Source organism: Limulus polyphemus, unplaced genomic scaffold, assembly GCF_000517525.1.
Source record: "Limulus polyphemus unplaced genomic scaffold, Limulus_polyphemus-2.1.2 Scaffold242, whole genome shotgun sequence".
NCBI classification, from domain to species: domain Eukaryota; kingdom Metazoa; phylum Arthropoda; class Merostomata; order Xiphosura; family Limulidae; genus Limulus; species Limulus polyphemus.
This window is the reverse complement of record NW_013665852.1, coordinates 108,044-125,458: the sequence shown is the minus strand read 5'-3', so window position 1 is coordinate 125,458 and position 17,415 is coordinate 108,044. Positions and strand designations below refer to the sequence as shown.

The 17,415-nt window shown below is 34.3% G+C and overlaps 2 protein-coding genes across 3 annotated transcripts in view; one reads left to right on the top strand and one right to left on the bottom strand.

Moving 5' to 3' along the window:
- Positions 1–17,415, bottom strand: part of LOC106478699 (zinc finger SWIM domain-containing protein 7-like) — a 72,659-nt gene that overhangs the window by 14,376 nt on the left and 40,868 nt on the right. The window lies entirely within an intron of this gene.
- LOC106478693 (cytospin-A-like) overlaps positions 1–17,415 on the top strand; it is a 67,478-nt gene that overhangs the window by 37,173 nt on the left and 12,890 nt on the right. Inside the window, exons 10-14 of the mRNA XM_022382365.1 lie at positions 4,154–4,324; positions 6,812–7,028; positions 13,312–13,424; positions 13,597–13,796; positions 14,374–14,479. Coding sequence (XP_022238073.1) covers positions 4,154–4,324; positions 6,812–7,028; positions 13,312–13,424; positions 13,597–13,796; positions 14,374–14,479 — 807 coding nt within the window. The remainder of the gene's footprint in view (positions 1–4,153; positions 4,325–6,811; positions 7,029–13,311; positions 13,425–13,596; positions 13,797–14,373; positions 14,480–17,415) is intronic.

Below are 17,415 nucleotides of genomic sequence, written 5' to 3'. Positions count from 1 at the left end.
TTCAGAATAGAAAGAGATGGCATCCTAACACATGAAAATGGCTGAGAAAGCCACTAGGGGACATTCTGAGCTTTCAAATGGTTATTCACATGTCATATATTGAAGTAAGTGTATATAAGGGACCATTTCCAAAAATGGAAAGAGGTGAGCGGGGCCACTGTGTTTGATTCATTACATGAGTGATATGATATATAAGGAAAGAGAAAAGATAGGAAGTTCTTATTTTATATGCCAACTTGTCTGTAATTTAAGTTCCTGATTTGTACAAAACTATAGACTTAGTATTTTGACCTCTCAAACATCTAATTTGAACCAGTGCTGCATTCCTCTGAAAAGGAAAACTATACAGTCAGAAAACCTCACTATGTAGTGTAAATATGTGTAATGCTAGAAGAACTGTAAATGACAAGGATGTGGTAAATAGTTGGACAGAACTTGTGTTTCATATAATGGGACAGATATAGATTTGGCTACCCCAGAACAGCAAAATTTCATGAATGAAAGACAAATTTACATTGGCATCTTGCTAAGCTGAAACTATTTAGTCTTGTAACCCTTCTCCAGACGGGTCATGGGTCCAAGGCCATGTCATTGTGTTTGTAGACTCACATTTAAAATTTTATTGAACTACTATTTCATGAAATTATGCCAACAAGTTTGGTATCAAACTGTAGATTATAATTCAGATTTTAGTATTATATATTATTTGATTTCTTAATTTAAAAATAAATATTAAAAAACACAGTTAAACATCAATTTTTGTATATCACATGGTATGTTTTTTACTTCATTGTCTGGTTTACTACAAGAATAGTGAATATTCCAGAAGAACGTGATCATACAATTTCTGTTTTAAATATATCACTATTCACTTCGATCTCTAATATCTTCAGTAATTCATTATCAACTCATTTTACTGTACTATCACTGTTTGTGTTCACCTAGTATTTAAAGACATTCATCATAAGACCAGTTTACTGTACTCTCATTATGTCCATATAATATATCCAGATATTCATCATCACATCATTTTACTGTAATACAATTGTTCGTGTCCATCTACCATATTTCTAGGCATTCACCGTAGCTCATATTACTGGACTAACACTGTTCATGTCCATGTAGTATCTTGCATATATTCATCATAAGCCTGTTTCATTTTAATCTCTAATAATCTCCTAGTATTCATCATAAGTTAATTTTACTGTACTCTCATTGTTTATATGTATTTAATATCTCCAGGAGTGATCATAAGCCCTTTTTACTATATAACTATTACTGCTCATTTCCATCTCTAAAATTACCAGGCATTTGTATTAAGCTGTTTTACTGTACTATCATTGTTCATATCCCCCTATTTCCACTAGGCATTCATCATAAGCTCATTTTTCTGTACTCTCACTGTTAATATCCATTTGATGTCTTAAAGCATTCTTCATGAGATCATATCACTCTACTATCATTGGTCATGTCCACCAAATATCTAAAGATATTGATCACAAGCTATTGTATTGTACTCTTAATTCCATGTCCATATAATATCTTTAGACAGTCATCAGAAGCTTATTTCACTGTACCCTCACTGTTAATGTCCCTCTAATATTTACAGGCATTCATCATAACCTAAATCTACTATACTTTCAATTTTCATGTCAATCTAATGTCTCCAAGCAGTCATTATAAGCCCATTTTCCTGTAGTCTCACTGTTCATGTCCATATAATATCTCCAGATGTTCATCATAATCTTATTTTACTGTACATATATAATTGTTCATGTCCATCTGTAATATCTTAAGGCATTTGTAATAAGCCAACTTTAATATATTGTAAATGTTTATTTACATCTGATATTACCAGGCATTCATCATGAGCCTACTTTATTGTATTCTTATTGTTCATGTCCATCTAATATCTCCAGACATTCATCATAAGCCCATTTACTGTTCTCTAGCTGTTAACATCGATCTATATTTCCAAGCATTCGTCATAAGCCCATTTTACTCTACTGTCACTATTCATATCCATCTATGATGTCTCCAGGTGTTTATCATAAGCTCATTTTACTGTACTATCACTGTTCATGTCCTCTATTATATCTAGGCATTCATCATAAGCTCACTTTACTGTACTATCACTGTTCATCTTCATCTAATATCTCCAAGCATGTACCATAAGCTCATTTTACTGTACTATCACTGTTCATGTCCTCTATTATATCTAGGCATTCATCATAAGCTCACTTTACTGTACTATCACTGTTCATTTTCATCTAATATCTCCAAGCATGTACCATAAGCTCACTTTACTGTACTATCACTGTTCATCTTCATCTAATATCTCCAAGCATGTACCATAAGCCCATTTTACTGTACTGTCACTGTTTATGCCCATCTAATATCTCCAGGCATTCATCATAAGTCCATTTTACTATATTCTCTTTCTCACCTCTATCTAGTATTTTCAGGGATTCAACAAGAGCTTGTTTTACTGGACTATCACTGTTTATGACCCTCTATTATATTCAGACATTCATTCATTATAAGCTCATTTTACTGTACACTAACTAAGCACATCTGTCTACTATATCCAAGTATTAATCATAAGTCTATTTACTGTACTATCACTGTTCATCTCCATTGGATATCTTCAGGCATTTATCATAATCCCATATTACTCTACTATCACTGTTCATATCCACCCAATATTAAAATATATTCATGAAAAATAGTTTATTGTACTCATAATGTTCAGTCTATCTAATATTTCTAGGTATTAATCATAAGCTTATTTTACTGTACTGTCACTATTCTTGTCCAACTAATATCTCCAAACATATATCATAAGCCCATTTTACTGTACTCTCACTGTTCGTGTCCTTCTATCATATCTCCAAGTGTTCATCATAAACTCATTTTACTGTAATATAACTGTTCATGCTCATCTATTATATCTCCAGACCTTTGTCATAAGCTCATTTTACTGTATTATCATTGTTCATGTTCAACTAATATCTCCAGGCCTTTAGAATAAGGCCACTTTACTATACTCTCAGTGATCACATCTAATATCTCCAAGAATTGATCATAAGCTCATGTTAATGTATTCTCGCTGTTCATGTCCATCCAATATCTTCGGACATTCATAATATAGCCATTTTACTATCACTGTTTACATGCATTTCGTATTTACAGACATTTATCATGAGCTGTTTTATTGTTCTTTCAATGTTCATCTCAATCTAATTTCTATAGGCATTCATCATTGCCAATTTTTATGTACTCTTACTGTTAATGTCCATCTATTATCCCCAGGTGTTTGTGGTAAGCCGTTTTCCTGTACTATAACTGTTCATGTCCATCAGATATCTTCAGGCTTTTGTCATAATTTCACTTTAGTGTAGTATCACTGTTAATGTCCATCTAATATCTTTGAGCATTCATCATAAGCCCATTTTAATAAAGTATCACTGTTCATGTCCACCTCTAATACCTACTGGCTTTCACCATTATCCCATTTCACGGTACTCTCACTGTTCATGTCCACCTAATATCTCCAAGTTCATTTTACTGCACTTTCAATGTTGATGTCCATCTAATATATTCAGGCATTAATCATATGTCCATTTTAGCATTTATCATAGGCCAATTTCACTACTGTAAATGTCCCAAGTTTTGTAATGTTATCAACCCATTTACAGTATACTGTCTAATATTACAGTAAATTACTTTTGTTTATCTCTTATCTGTTTGGCTCAGTTTTATCTAACTACTTTCTTGGTATCAAGTGATCTCTGAGCTTATGATGTAAAAGACCAAAACTTCTTACAAATGTGAAAATCTAATATATACTGAATAATTCAATACCCAAAGTATGATAGGCTGTAGTAGTAGTAGTACTGATTTGATACAATGAATGTAAAATAAAAGAATGATATTGTATGACATAAATTTGTTTTTTCAAATTCATTATATTCATACTTAAACAGCAAAGGAATTGTAAATTTAGTGCAATTTAAATGTTATACTGAAGAAACTTTTTCTAAGCTTTTAATAAACATGTACAAGAGTTAACCAAAAAGAAAGTAATGCAATGTAAACAAAAAGAGAGTATTCCAAACTTTCATAGCTTCTTACAAAAAGTAACTAGAAATAGTTTTTTCAGACAGAAGAATGGAAGCAGTTTCAGGATGATTTACTAACAACTGTAAGAGTTGCCAATGATTTCAAAACAGAAACTCAGCAAAACATGGAGGCTACTATGGAGGAGAACAAAGAATTGAGGAAGAAAATCAAGATCTTAGAAATGGACATACAAAAATATAAGGTATCATGTTATTACTTTGTTTGCAAATTACTTAAGAATATAGGATATCAGAAAACAAGACTAACATATTTTTAACATCATTTATTCATAGTGTTTATTAGTCCTAATATCATTTCACACACAAAAAAACTGATCTCTTGATCTTTGTTTCAACACAAGAATATTCTCAGTGAACCCATGAGAATTGCATCAAAAACTTTGGTGCACAGAGCTGGCTCTAAGGCAATATAGATGCTTAGTGCCACTTGCTATGGGAAAAGCAGAAGCTGGAAACCATACATTGGTCCATTAATGATTGCTCTGCTGTGCAGTTTCTGTTACATTTTGTGCCAAATACTGCGAGGGGCCTCGGACATTGTAGCTATCTTACAATTCCACAGTTGTTAGTGTGGGCTCTGCTGGTATACATCCTTCATAAAATTTGTGTAGTTGAATCTCTGTGTTGTTAACATCTTTAGAAAACTCCCAGTAGACTTTAGTAGTAATACATGTAGGATATAAAATCACAGTAAGATTGATAATCATGTAAATCACATCATTCTTTACTAGCCCAATTCAGATTTCCAGTAAGAACTGTGTACAGTAACATTTCAACTATAAATAATGCATGGTGTTGAGGCCTTTCACTCAATACCAGTGCTTATATGTCAGCTGGATCACAAAACAAAGTATTAGTTGAAATGCTTTCTATATCAGTCATTTATCAGATATAAAATATCATATAGTGTATGTCTTATCTAGCAGAGCAAACATTTAGTAGTGATGTATAGGCAATATCACAATAAAATTGATAGTAATTTAAATCACATCGTGCTATTATATACCGTTCTTACTGGAAACCCATATTGGGCTTTTAAAATTTAATTACTATCAGTCTTATTTTGATGTTATATCACATGTATATTACTACTAAGTATCAAACTCCACCAGCTAAAACATTTTACACCCTAACCTTAGTTTGTATATATATGTATAGTATTAAGTGAATTTAATATTAAGTGAATTTAAGGCCTTTGTTGATGAAAATGTTATAAGCTATATTTATAATGTTGTAATTTGTTTATTTGGATGTTAACTAGACAGTGCATGGTGTTAAGAACAAGGAAGTCCTAGAAATATCTAGAGTAAGTGTAGAATATAAATTTAACATTCTGTGAAGTATCAAAATGATCGTTATAAAGTGAGCTGAAAGATAGTCACGGATATAGTTAAGAAAGTGTTGTGTGATTTCATGATAGGAAGTGACCCAATCAGTGTGTTATCTGCTGTGGTTACTTTGTACAAGTAAGCTGAATTGTTTTATGTTAGTTAAAGTCATTTGTAAGGTAGGCCTATAGCAATTTATGGCAATACAAGTGTCCAAGCTTGTAAAAACGTTAATGTATTATTGTTATGTGTACTGGAGATGGAATTATTTTCACCAGATAATTTAAAAGAATCCACATACAAAAGAACTACACTAATACAATAACATCATAAAACTTTATGAGTGTCACTATACAAAGTGAAACCAATTCTTTATTCGAAAAACAAACACAAGACAAAAGCAGATTTACTGTTACATGAGTGGCCATCATCCATCACTAAGTCAGTTTTATGTAGGAGAAAGCAAGCATTTCTAAATTTATACTTACCACTAATCCTATTGAAATTGATTGCATAGAAATATTTTATTTCACTTACTAAATAGAAATTGTTTGACGAGAAGACTTTTATATGACTTGTCTGTACCTAATCACTGGAAAAAATAGTTATGTGAAAAATAAGTAGCGTTTTAAAGAAAGGATTAATTTTGTTGGAAGGACCATCACCTTTTTGAGTAATTTAGTTGCCAGATTAATTTGTGCAGTAAACAATTATTTCATCTAACGGTTACTATTTAAAATTAAATTTTGGTTTTGTGAAGTAATAAGACTGAAAAAGTAATTGCAGTATAGAAACTTACTTGTACAGCAAAGTTTCCATTTCTTTATCAGCTTTTCACACTCATGTCAAAATTCTTAAATGTCTCATTCAACAGGATGTATGATATGTACTATTCTGTAGGGTTTTACTTTTAACATTAAAAGAAATAGAATAAGAGAAATACTTTTAAAATGCATCCAGTCTTTCCTCCTTGTAACAGTAAGGGAAAAGTTGTAACTATAAGAACATCCGAAATGATTTCTAAACTGTTCTAGAAATTGACAGTGTACTGAACTATTGTCACATGGATGTGTAGCCATATGTATGTGTGGTCATATGGCTGTGGCGTATACTTATCATGCTGGAACATGAAGTACAAATGATCTCCAATATCTAACTAAAATGTCTTATAATTCAGTTCTAAACTTTACACTACAGGCTAACCCACCATAACTAATAATTGCATATTAAAAACTGAATAATTCTTGTCAGAATTTAGCTGCATCATACAGACCACCTACAATCATAAAGGCCTATGTATGAAAATGTTTTAGTGAATCCAGTATTTTGATTGTATTGCAGAGTCGGGCACCATCACGATCCCCCTCACATCAACGAAAAGAATCATTAAGAAGTCTGAGTAACCCCTTTCCAACATCAGACATCAGTATTTTGCACTCCATGGGACAAGAGTTAGCATCAGTCAGGAAACAGTTGAACTCAACAAAACGAGGTGATTACTATAATACTCAGCAACTCTCAGTCCGCAGCCTCATAGAGTCTATTGAGAAAGTCAAAGGTAATGCCAAAAACATGTTCGACAAAATTTAAGGGAAGTATATCTACCTCTAAGTAATGATGCTATGGGTTACTGTGAAGGCTTACTTACCACAAATGTGCATGTTTTTGTTGATCACAACCAAAAATATGAAATTTTATTTCATACCTGACAAAAGAAGATCTATCATTTCAAAACAATTGAGGACATAGGGTTCCTTTAAATATGATTTAACTACTTTTATAATTAAACTTTTTCCTGCTATCATGAAAGTTAAAAGTCTCTCTATTTGGTGTTCATTCTGTGGAATTTACAGAAGCTTTTCTTTGATGTTGACACATGTAAAGTACCAACTGCTTGAGTCATGATTACTATATGACCAATTTACAATCATAAGTTCTTAATAAAGTTTTTTAAGTAGAATAACTATAAATTACAAGTTATTAATGGCAGAAATTTCTGTATGTTTTCCATTTTTGTGGTATAAATGTTCATCTGAAGATACATTTCTACTCCAGATCTTCTGAACAGATGCACAATAACAGAAAATTTAATCATACAGAAGAAGGAAAAAACAAACCAGTGTACTTTTATCCTATTTTAATGAAAATTACACCTAGCATAATCGAGTGACAGTCAGTTTTAATTATCAGCTTTAAAAAAAGAGTAGAACTCTTGTAAGTGAAGTAAAATATCTCATTTACACTACTTTCCTGTGCCTTTCACAATGGGCTCATATATTTTACATGACCTTGTAACCATGAAGGTATACGTACTCTTGAAAATACTTAATGTATCTCCACAAAATTTTGCAAGCTTTCAGTAAACATTACAAGTCTTTTATAGACAACAAATCAGAATTTTTAATGAAGCATTTTTAATAAAAATTTCATTGTGAATATATGGAGTCAAAGTGTTGACTTCTCTAAGTGCAAAATGATAGTCATATTAAAATTAAAAATATTTTTCTTAATCTAAAAATTTTCAAATCTCATTTTATTTGAAAACCTCCTAATGAAATAAAAACTTTTGTTTTCAGAAAAACCCTATACAGGGTCAGTCAAATCGACCAACCTCGTAATCACCATAAAAAAAAAAAGGAAATAAATCTCAATATCACAACATTTTTTGTAGAATGACTTCAAATTGTAAAAGGAAACCACAATTGTTTATTCTAAATAGTTTAAAGCTCATAACAGTATATATCTATTTAAACTTAATTTTATTGTTTTATTGCCCTTTAAACTGTGTATAACTAATAATCCCACCACACAAGTTATAAAACACTTTACAAGCACGCAGCTCAGTTAATATATTGAATGATGTAATTTACGAATGGCTTTCAAGCATACCTCGTGAAGAATATTTTTTTAATTACCTACCATAATATACATTATCCATCCAAGTAAGTTTTGAATTTTAACATTTTAGTTACTTTTATTATAATCAATAAAGAATAAATAGGAAAAACAAGAAATATAGTAATTACTTGGGTCTTCTATTTTTTTCTGCTGTCAACTGTTGATGAAACTTAACCCAACTTTTTTATACAAATGGTACTACAACATTAAATATTTTTTTCTTTAATTAAAAAATGAATCAAAGAACATAGAATAAAAGCACACAAAACACAGACAATGTCCTATAACTATCATAATTTTTCTGGCTTTCTAACTATGCCTTTAAAAATTCAGCTAAGCTCTTCAATGTGATTCTCATGAGACATGCTCATTATGGAAAACAATGTAATCTAATAAATAATGTAGTATAAAACATCAGAGAGAACTTCTGACAATTTGTGAAAAAGAAGATTTTGTAACAAGTGGGTATGGCATAATGGTCCAATTTTCTAGCTTATGGCTCCACAAAAAAAGATTGAAGGCTATAAAGTGAACATTTTCCTCATCTAAAAATGTATTTCTGATAGATGCTCGCCTCTACACATAATTAAGCTATCTACCTTGTGCATTTGCCTTAGAGATTTGAATGCCACTAGCCTTTAGGCAACTCCCACCTAATCTCATAAGGTTTCTTGTAAATTGCACTACTGCATAATGACATTATGCAGCAAAAGCACTCCACCAATAGGAGGGTGATACACTTCCTTGTCCTTGCACACTAACTCCTTCTATGCTTTTGTACTCATGAATCATCATTCTTTGATGAGGCAAGGAATACTAACATGCAGTAGAAGTGGGGATGAAGGATGGGAATGTGTGTGTGAAGAAGTGAGTATCTCTTGGAAATACATTTTAAGGTAAGGAAAATGCTAACTTCTGAGAAGATACACACCTCTGCATGCAATTAAGCTAGAATCCCACATTGAAGTGGTCAAGGGGTTGATGCAAAGATTTACCTACATGAGTTCCCTTCAGAAAGTGCCCAAAGAAAAGTCATGGAGTGTAACACCCTATTATGGCAGGAACTCCATAAGGGCACACTTGTAAGAGATCACATCTCATCTCTTCCAGGGTATACTTTTTGCCAATGATAGAGGAGAGGAAGAGGCATATAAGCCCCATGTGGTACAGGGATGGGCAGAATAAGAACATAGCTGAGTATTTGCACACAAGAGGTCAGAGAGCCAATATATGTAGTGTGGTTGGGGTGCATTCAGACCATACCATGTGCTTACCTCAACTTTACCATCAGACGATCAGGCCGACACCTGCTGCAGGAGGAGGGACAGTTTGTTAATGTATGCTTGCCTCAACTCAACTGAACAGGAGATGACCACAAGAGGAGGGTATGGTGTAATGGTGAATCCTCAACTGGACAGTTGCAGGCTGCCTGAAGAGGGCTCTGATCTTGTAATGTGCTCGACTCAACTCTACTGGACAGTTGCAAAATGCAGGAGGAGGGCACAGTCTTGTAAGTACTCACCTCAACTGCACTGTACAGACTCAGGCTGCAAAAGGAGGGTGCAAGTGGCATGTTATAAGTATAGATATATGAGGAGTGACCTGCACTACACTTACACTACCCCACTTCCCACTGATTGGCACTTAGGTCTCAATCAGTGAGGATTCTTCATGGTCTACCACCCCAGCAGCTAGGAACTGGTAAGTGGCAAGGGTCTATCATGCTTCACTCAAATAGAAGGGGGGTGAGGAATTTGTAGTGGGGAGACCTGGAGAGTGGACTCGTGGATCCATGAGCCAGATGTGATAATGTTGTTCAGAGATGCACCAAAACTAGAGGAGGAAGCATCAGTGAAGAGATGCAGGTCCAGTTTTGGTGAAGGTCATGGAATACTGATGGTGATATTGCATTGGTCCAGCCACCAATACAAATTCTTGAGTAAAGGAGGGAACAGGTAAACAATTCAAGGTCAAATTTTCCCATTAGAGAGTCTTCTGGTCAAGCAAAGGGATAAGCAGTTCCAGTGAAGCCATGGTCTCCACAAATTAAAAACTGCTCAGGAAGTATGAGTAGAATAGGCACAAATCCTAGTGACTAGTGGTTTCATAGCTTGCAGGCAGATGGGAGAAGGCTGAGCATAGCTGAGACAAGAGTTGAAAAGTGAATAAGATATTGAGTGGAAGTGAGGAAATTTTGGAAGTATTGACAAACACTGCCTTCGCCAGATGTACATAGATGGGATTGCAAGGAGTAAAAGGAAACATGATGAGGGCTGAGAGGAGGAGGGGAAGAGAATTGAAGAGAAAGTCCATGGGTAAAATTACAGTAACCCCTGTGTGGATGGAAAAGTGTCACCCCAGAAGCTCAAATCATGACAGTTGGGCATCCACAGGACCCAACTCGATTTAATCATCACTGATGAGCTCAATGTGTTTAATCCCAGGAAGAAGAGGAAAGTGGGAATCAAAAGATGGGAAACTGGGAACTAAGTCGAGGTACAATGGTGGAGATTTGGATTGATGACAAGCTGCCTCAGCCCATTATTCAGTCAAATCAGAAATACTTCCAAACTTCAGGGCAAATAAAGGAAGCCAGGCAAAAGTCTCAGAGAAGGGAAGAAAGAAGTTGAACTTGAAATAGGAGAATATCCCTACCCAACAATTCCCAGCAACAAAGAGCTTAGTGAGCATGGAAAAGGTAGAAGTGAAGGAAACCTGAATTAGCCGCAACATTATCTGAGGCATTGTCGGGTGCCTTAGAAAAACGTATAGAGAGGAGAAGTAAAGAAGAATAGTAAAAAGGATCAGGCAAAGAGAGGAGTATTGGGCACTGAAAGGCAAAACAAACCAAACAGTCTGTCATCCCCAAACAGAGAAGGGCATTCCCACTGGGAATTGTGAAAAGGGATTCAGAATAACTAAAATCAAGGACATAAAAATCAGGTAGACAGAAGGACGAGGCTTAAGGTTGTGGAAATGTAATTGGTCAAGGAAAGGGGAAACAGATTTGATTAGGATTAAGAAGTAGGGAATAAGAGTAATAATATGACACAGGGGAAAGCATTGTGCATATCTATGAAACTAAGTCCTGATAATGTGAGAAAGTTTAAGGTTTCTCTTCAACAGAGAGATAAGTTCCCAAAGGCATAACCAGATGAAGGAGAATCAAATTCATCATTCTCTCTTCAAAACGAGGGGAAGAAACACCTGAAGAAGGGAATGTAACTGAAGCTCCTGGCTGCATAAGGGAACCCACTACCCTAAGCACAATAGCCATCACATCGTTCTTAGCCAGCATGCCTCCATAAGCCATAGTTGTTACATAACGTGTATGAGGAAACTATTCACTCATACAAGCAGTAGAAGATATTATATGAACTAATGTGTTCATGATTAGTAGAAGAAAAAGAAAGAAATTAAGTTCCTTGACATCACAAATCAGTGCTGACAAAAAGAATGGTGATTCGTGAGTACAAAATCATAGATGGAGTTAGTGCACAAGGAGTTGTGTCGATCTCCTGTTGGTGACGGCTTTTGCTGCATAATATCTTCATTATGCAGTACCACATTTCACACAAAATCTTTTTAGATTAGGTGGGAGTTGCTTAAGGCTAGAGGCATCCAAATCTCTAGGGTAGATGCACAGGGAAAATAGCTTAATTGTATGCAGAGATGCATACTGTCTCAGAAAATTAAGCTTTGCCTTAGTAATATTTATATAATAATAAGTAATATATGTTAGTGTAGGTAGTACATCTGGCAGAAGAAAGGTGAAAGATACTTAACTCAATGCCTACCATGAAGCATGGGGAAGGCAGTGTGATGGTTTGGGGTGTTTTTTCTGCTGAGGCAACAGAAGATATTTGCAAAATAAATGTAATAATGGACCAGTGCAAGTACCATCAGATACTGATTTGTCATGGTTAACCCAGTGGTTTGTGTATTATTGGTATAGGATTCTACTACAAAGAAGATAATGACCCCCAAACACTCGTTCCAATACATGCAGAAATTACTTAGCTAAGAAAGAAGCTACTGGAGTCATTCAAATGATGCAATGGCCCCAACAGAGAACCGATCTCAACCCAATTAAGCAGATCTAGGATTTGATAGATCAAAAACTTGACAAATCAAAAGTTACTTCCAAAGAAATATTATGGGAGTGTATTAGAGACATTTGGAGTAAAATCCCAAAGAACACTTTGATTAAATATGTTGCAACAATGCCTGAAAGACTGTCTACAGTTTTTTAAAGCTAAAGGGGGAAACACACAAAATATGAACTGTTTGCTGAACTCAAGCACTTCCAATGAGTTTCTGTTGTACTAAATATGAAGATTAATGAAATTTTGATGTTTCACCTCTGATTTACCTTCCATTGTTCTTTGAAAGTAGCGTGAAATTTAATTTTTGGCTTTGTCCTAACACCTTTGCACTGTACTATACATTGATAATAAAGTAGTTTAATTAAATTTTGCATGTAACTGTCAAAGGTTGTGACATGTGCACTTTGACCTACCTATTGTACTAGTGTTAAGCAAGTACAGAGAGGTCTCGTGGTCAGTCGGATTGACCGAGCTTGTGTTGAGAGAGTTAACCGAGAAGCTTCCACATTTTTTAAATTGCATCCTTCCAACTAAGACACCCTGGCTGAGGACCCTCATTTAATGATTTAATAGAAATTTTAAATAACAGCCACTCTGAGGTGTGTTACTTTCATTGCTGGTTCTTTGAAAAACTTAAAAGTGTAAACAATATTGTGGAGTCATATTTATTGCAATAAGCAAAATTCTCACGGAAAATATCTCTTTGTCTAGTTTCAGAGAAATTTTGAAGAGAACATTTCTAGATGTGTTAAAACCATTTTATGGACCACAGTATGGCAGCCACTGCCTTAACATGTTTTGTTGACAACGTTGTAAGTATATTTGTTTTTACATTAGGTCCCACCACGCGGGTAGAATCATCATCTGTCTCACTGTGCAGTGATCATGCCAATACTAAATCTCCTAGTCCTCATATGATTGATGGAAAAATTAATGATATAATCACAAAGGTAAGCCCATATGTTTAACTAGATCTGAGAATCACAGTAATTACTGATAGCTGAAGCAAGAAGAGAGAAAAATGTGTTGCATTATCTAAAATCCAGTATGTGCTTGTGACATTTATCCAGTTTCCATTAAATTGCTGTACCAAAGTGTAATATTTTGTTTTCTTAATTCCAGCATGCTTGTCCAGATAGTGGAGGAGTACTAACTGATTCCCGAACTAAAAAATCTACAGTGTCAGGTGAACCATTAGGAACCAGCAGTGAAGGATTGACTTTGACAAACTTCAGTACACCCAGTGAGCCACTGGCCACCCACCCAGTCTCGATACTGACTAATAAAGTGGACAGTGCCCAAAGAAATAAATGTGTACATGGGTAGGTAGGAGAAAAATATCATTTTATGTGGTGCAAGATGCTTAAGCTAGCAAAGCAGTGAGGTTTTATGATTAAAAGTTATCTAAAGTCATGGTTGACTTCTGATGTTTTTTAACACACTGCTCTTAATACATAGTCAAGTGTGACTGAAATTACTATTGTTAGACCTACAAAATTTTCAGATTGTTATAAATATTTGTTAATTTTAGTTATCGTCAGATGCTGGTGTAAATTAAGTGGATGAAGGTGCTACTAAAATCACAATAAACCAAACATCTGGCTAATTTAACATTATCAAAATAATGATGGTATATGCTTCACACTAACTTTTCTAACTACTGTAATTATATGATTCTAGAATGTCTTATTCTAAAACTGAGAAAACTGGTTAGTTCACTACTTGTTCAACCAAATAGATGGATTTATTCATTTCTCTTGAAAATTAAGCTTGGAAATTTAATAAAACTGTTGAACAGACTAAACACATTACCATGACTTTAAAGATCTTTAGTGTTTTTACTGTGAGTTTCATTGTGAATTAACACTATGGTTCAAACTTTATCTTATCTTTGTCTAGAGACACTCCAGAGAAGAAGGATCCTTTAGCTGCATTGATCAAAGGAGGTGGCTCCAAACGAAATGCACTGCTTAGATGGTGTCAAAACAGAACTGTGGGCTATCGGGTATGTGGCCAAACAAAATACTGGGTTGTCATATAGGGTCAAGGTAGAACTGTGGGTTATCAGTCAAGAGTAAAAACAGAACTTTAAGCTATTTGGTAAGGGGTTAAGTCAAAACTTTGGGTTATTACATAGGGATCAAGTCAGAATTGTAGGTTATCGGGGGTAAAAATAAAGTTGTGGGTTATTAGGAAAGGGAGCAGGGCAATTGTGGTTTATCACATAGGGATCAACACAGAATTGTGGTTTATCAAGAAGGAGTCACGACAAAATTGTGGGTTATCAAGTAGGGAATCAATACAAAATGTTGAGTTATAGGATAACTGTAGATATTTAGTTTTTCATAAAATGATAGTTGTGCTGTGCTAAAGTTCTTAACTTATTTAAGATTTCTTGTTGACTGCAATGTTTTTACTGTACCTTGTTTTTACTGTCAAGCTCATTATAAGGAATGAGGTGAGGTAGGTAGGTGTTCAGAAGTGCACAAAATGCTAAGCCGTCATTCCAGCTGCTGCTGAAGTTAGTGATGTCAATATCCTAGATACATAGAAAAAAACAACTTTGTTACCAAATAATGTATCACACAAAATTAATATCTGTCCCATAACAATTTAATAAAATTATATATTTTTGAGGATTTGGATTCATTCTTTTGTTTTTTCTCATGAGCTGGTATGTACTTACTCAAATGGCAACGTTTCTGGATTACTGATAGAATGTTGTAAGTACCAACTACACAAGCTTTCTGCACATTTACAGAAATTCCTACCAAGTTTTAAATGTTAATTAAACTACATCAAACAAATGTGTTACTGATTTTACACAACAGGTGACATATGTAGTAAAATTAGGTGCTTTCAACATACATATAGTTATCTGACAACTACACGGATAGCATGTTTGAAATTATTTCAAATGGTCGGTCGACCTTTCATCTCTATTTTGGAAGCCACCTTTATTAAAGCACATAAACCTATCCTTTGCCACCAAAAGATCTGTAACCTTTCCTGATTGGCTAAAGGACATGCCAATCAGTGATTGCCTTGATCTGATTCATTTTATAAGCTGTACTATTTCCTATAGATCATTTTCCAGATGGTTCTTCTATGATTAGTGTCTTGTGAAAAGCTTCAGCAGATACCTCTTTTGCAACTCTCAACCAACAATTTGTCCAGTTATCAATACTATTTTCAAGTTTTGAACAACTCGACTTTCAAGATCTACCAACAATTTGTCCAGTTATCAATACTATTTTCAAGTTTTGAACAACTCGACTTTCAAGATCTACGTATTTACATGTGCCGTTGTTTCCATTTATCAACATTATATTTTAAGATCTGTGCAAGAACTCAGCTAACAGATGTTTCCGTTTATCAAAGCTATCTTCAAGTTTTGTACAACAAAAAAGCTTTTCAAATATAGTTATTCTATAAACATTCTATCAATTGTTTGATATACATGACTGTTTCAGTTTAAGTGTAATGTGAGTGTTATGATTTATATGTTTTATCTAGCACAAGTGTTAATTTAGTTATTTTTACTTTATTGCAAATTTGTTTACATAACTGTTTACAATTCATATGTTGTGTAGTTTAGTAGTTATGAATTGGTGATTGTTATATTATTCCATCATGTTACTAGAACATCCCAAGTTTTATCATTTTAATTGAGTATTATTGTATCAAATTATCCAGTAGTGTGTGAAATGTTCTAGACCTCTGTCTATACACACACACATAAGAAATTTAATTCAAAAGATAGATCTAGACTGCCTGATTGTGAGTTTAGCCACAACGAGCATATAGTGGCAATTTCTAAAGTGAAATTATCACAGCTTGTATTGTAACAACAGAGTATAGAAGAAATAATTTGTCTTGCCAATTGTGTTCTAAAGTAACTGAACCAACCTGTGTGGGCTTTGACAAAAATTAGAATAATTTAAAGCTCTGGATGCAACTGTGATAACCAGCAGTGTAACTAACATTTGTATATAGTTTGACTTTTAATATATTATTCTAAAACAAGTTGAATGTGTGCTGATTGTTTATTATTGAAATTCATTACCAACAAGTCACAGACACCTACTGTAAAGAATCTGGCCCATACATAAAAACCTGATAGTGGAGAGGCAGCCAGGATCTACAGTGGTAAACAGAAGTACAAGTATACATAAACAACAGTGGAAAATAGGCCTATATATGTACAGCTGTAGTGGTGGCAAAAATATTAGAAAGGTCACAACCACACTATATAACCAGGTTGACTGACTTTCATAAGTGGATAGAGAGGGGTGAGCAACTTGGGCTTAAGGATGGTAATCTACAAGTTTGTTAAACAATAACAAGAAAGAAAAGAGCATCAACAGAGGAGAGAGGAAGAAAGAATGGGGAGAGAAGAGATTGTAAATAGAGAGAATAAGAGCACAAATTGAATCATCAAATGCACCCAACAGAATGACAGAGGACCCAAGAATAACAATGGGGTCAGGGCCAACTGATCCAAGCTGCCCAAATTTGATGAAAAGAAAGATGACTTGGATGCTTTCCTGGAGAAGTATGAAAGATTTGCCCAAAGTCAGAACTGTACAAAGGCAACTGGGCATTCTGTCTCAGCCCCCCTTATCACAGGAAAAGGCCTACAAGTGTCTGCTAGCATGACATAAGAAGATGCTATGGTTGATGAAAAGTTAAAAGTGGTCTTACTCAAATACTGAGGAAGGTCTTTGCTGGAAGTTCAGAGAAGTCAAACCTGATACTAGAGAAACTATATTTCAGTTTGTGGCATGTCTACAGCAATACTTCACATGTATATATAAAACCTAAAATAAATATTTTGTTTCATATCCTCCATGTGCAAAAGTTGTAAAGGCTTCAGCAGCCTACATCAAGCAGCAACCGAGTACAAAGGTCGTAACTAGAAGAGATAATTGTTTGCTTTAC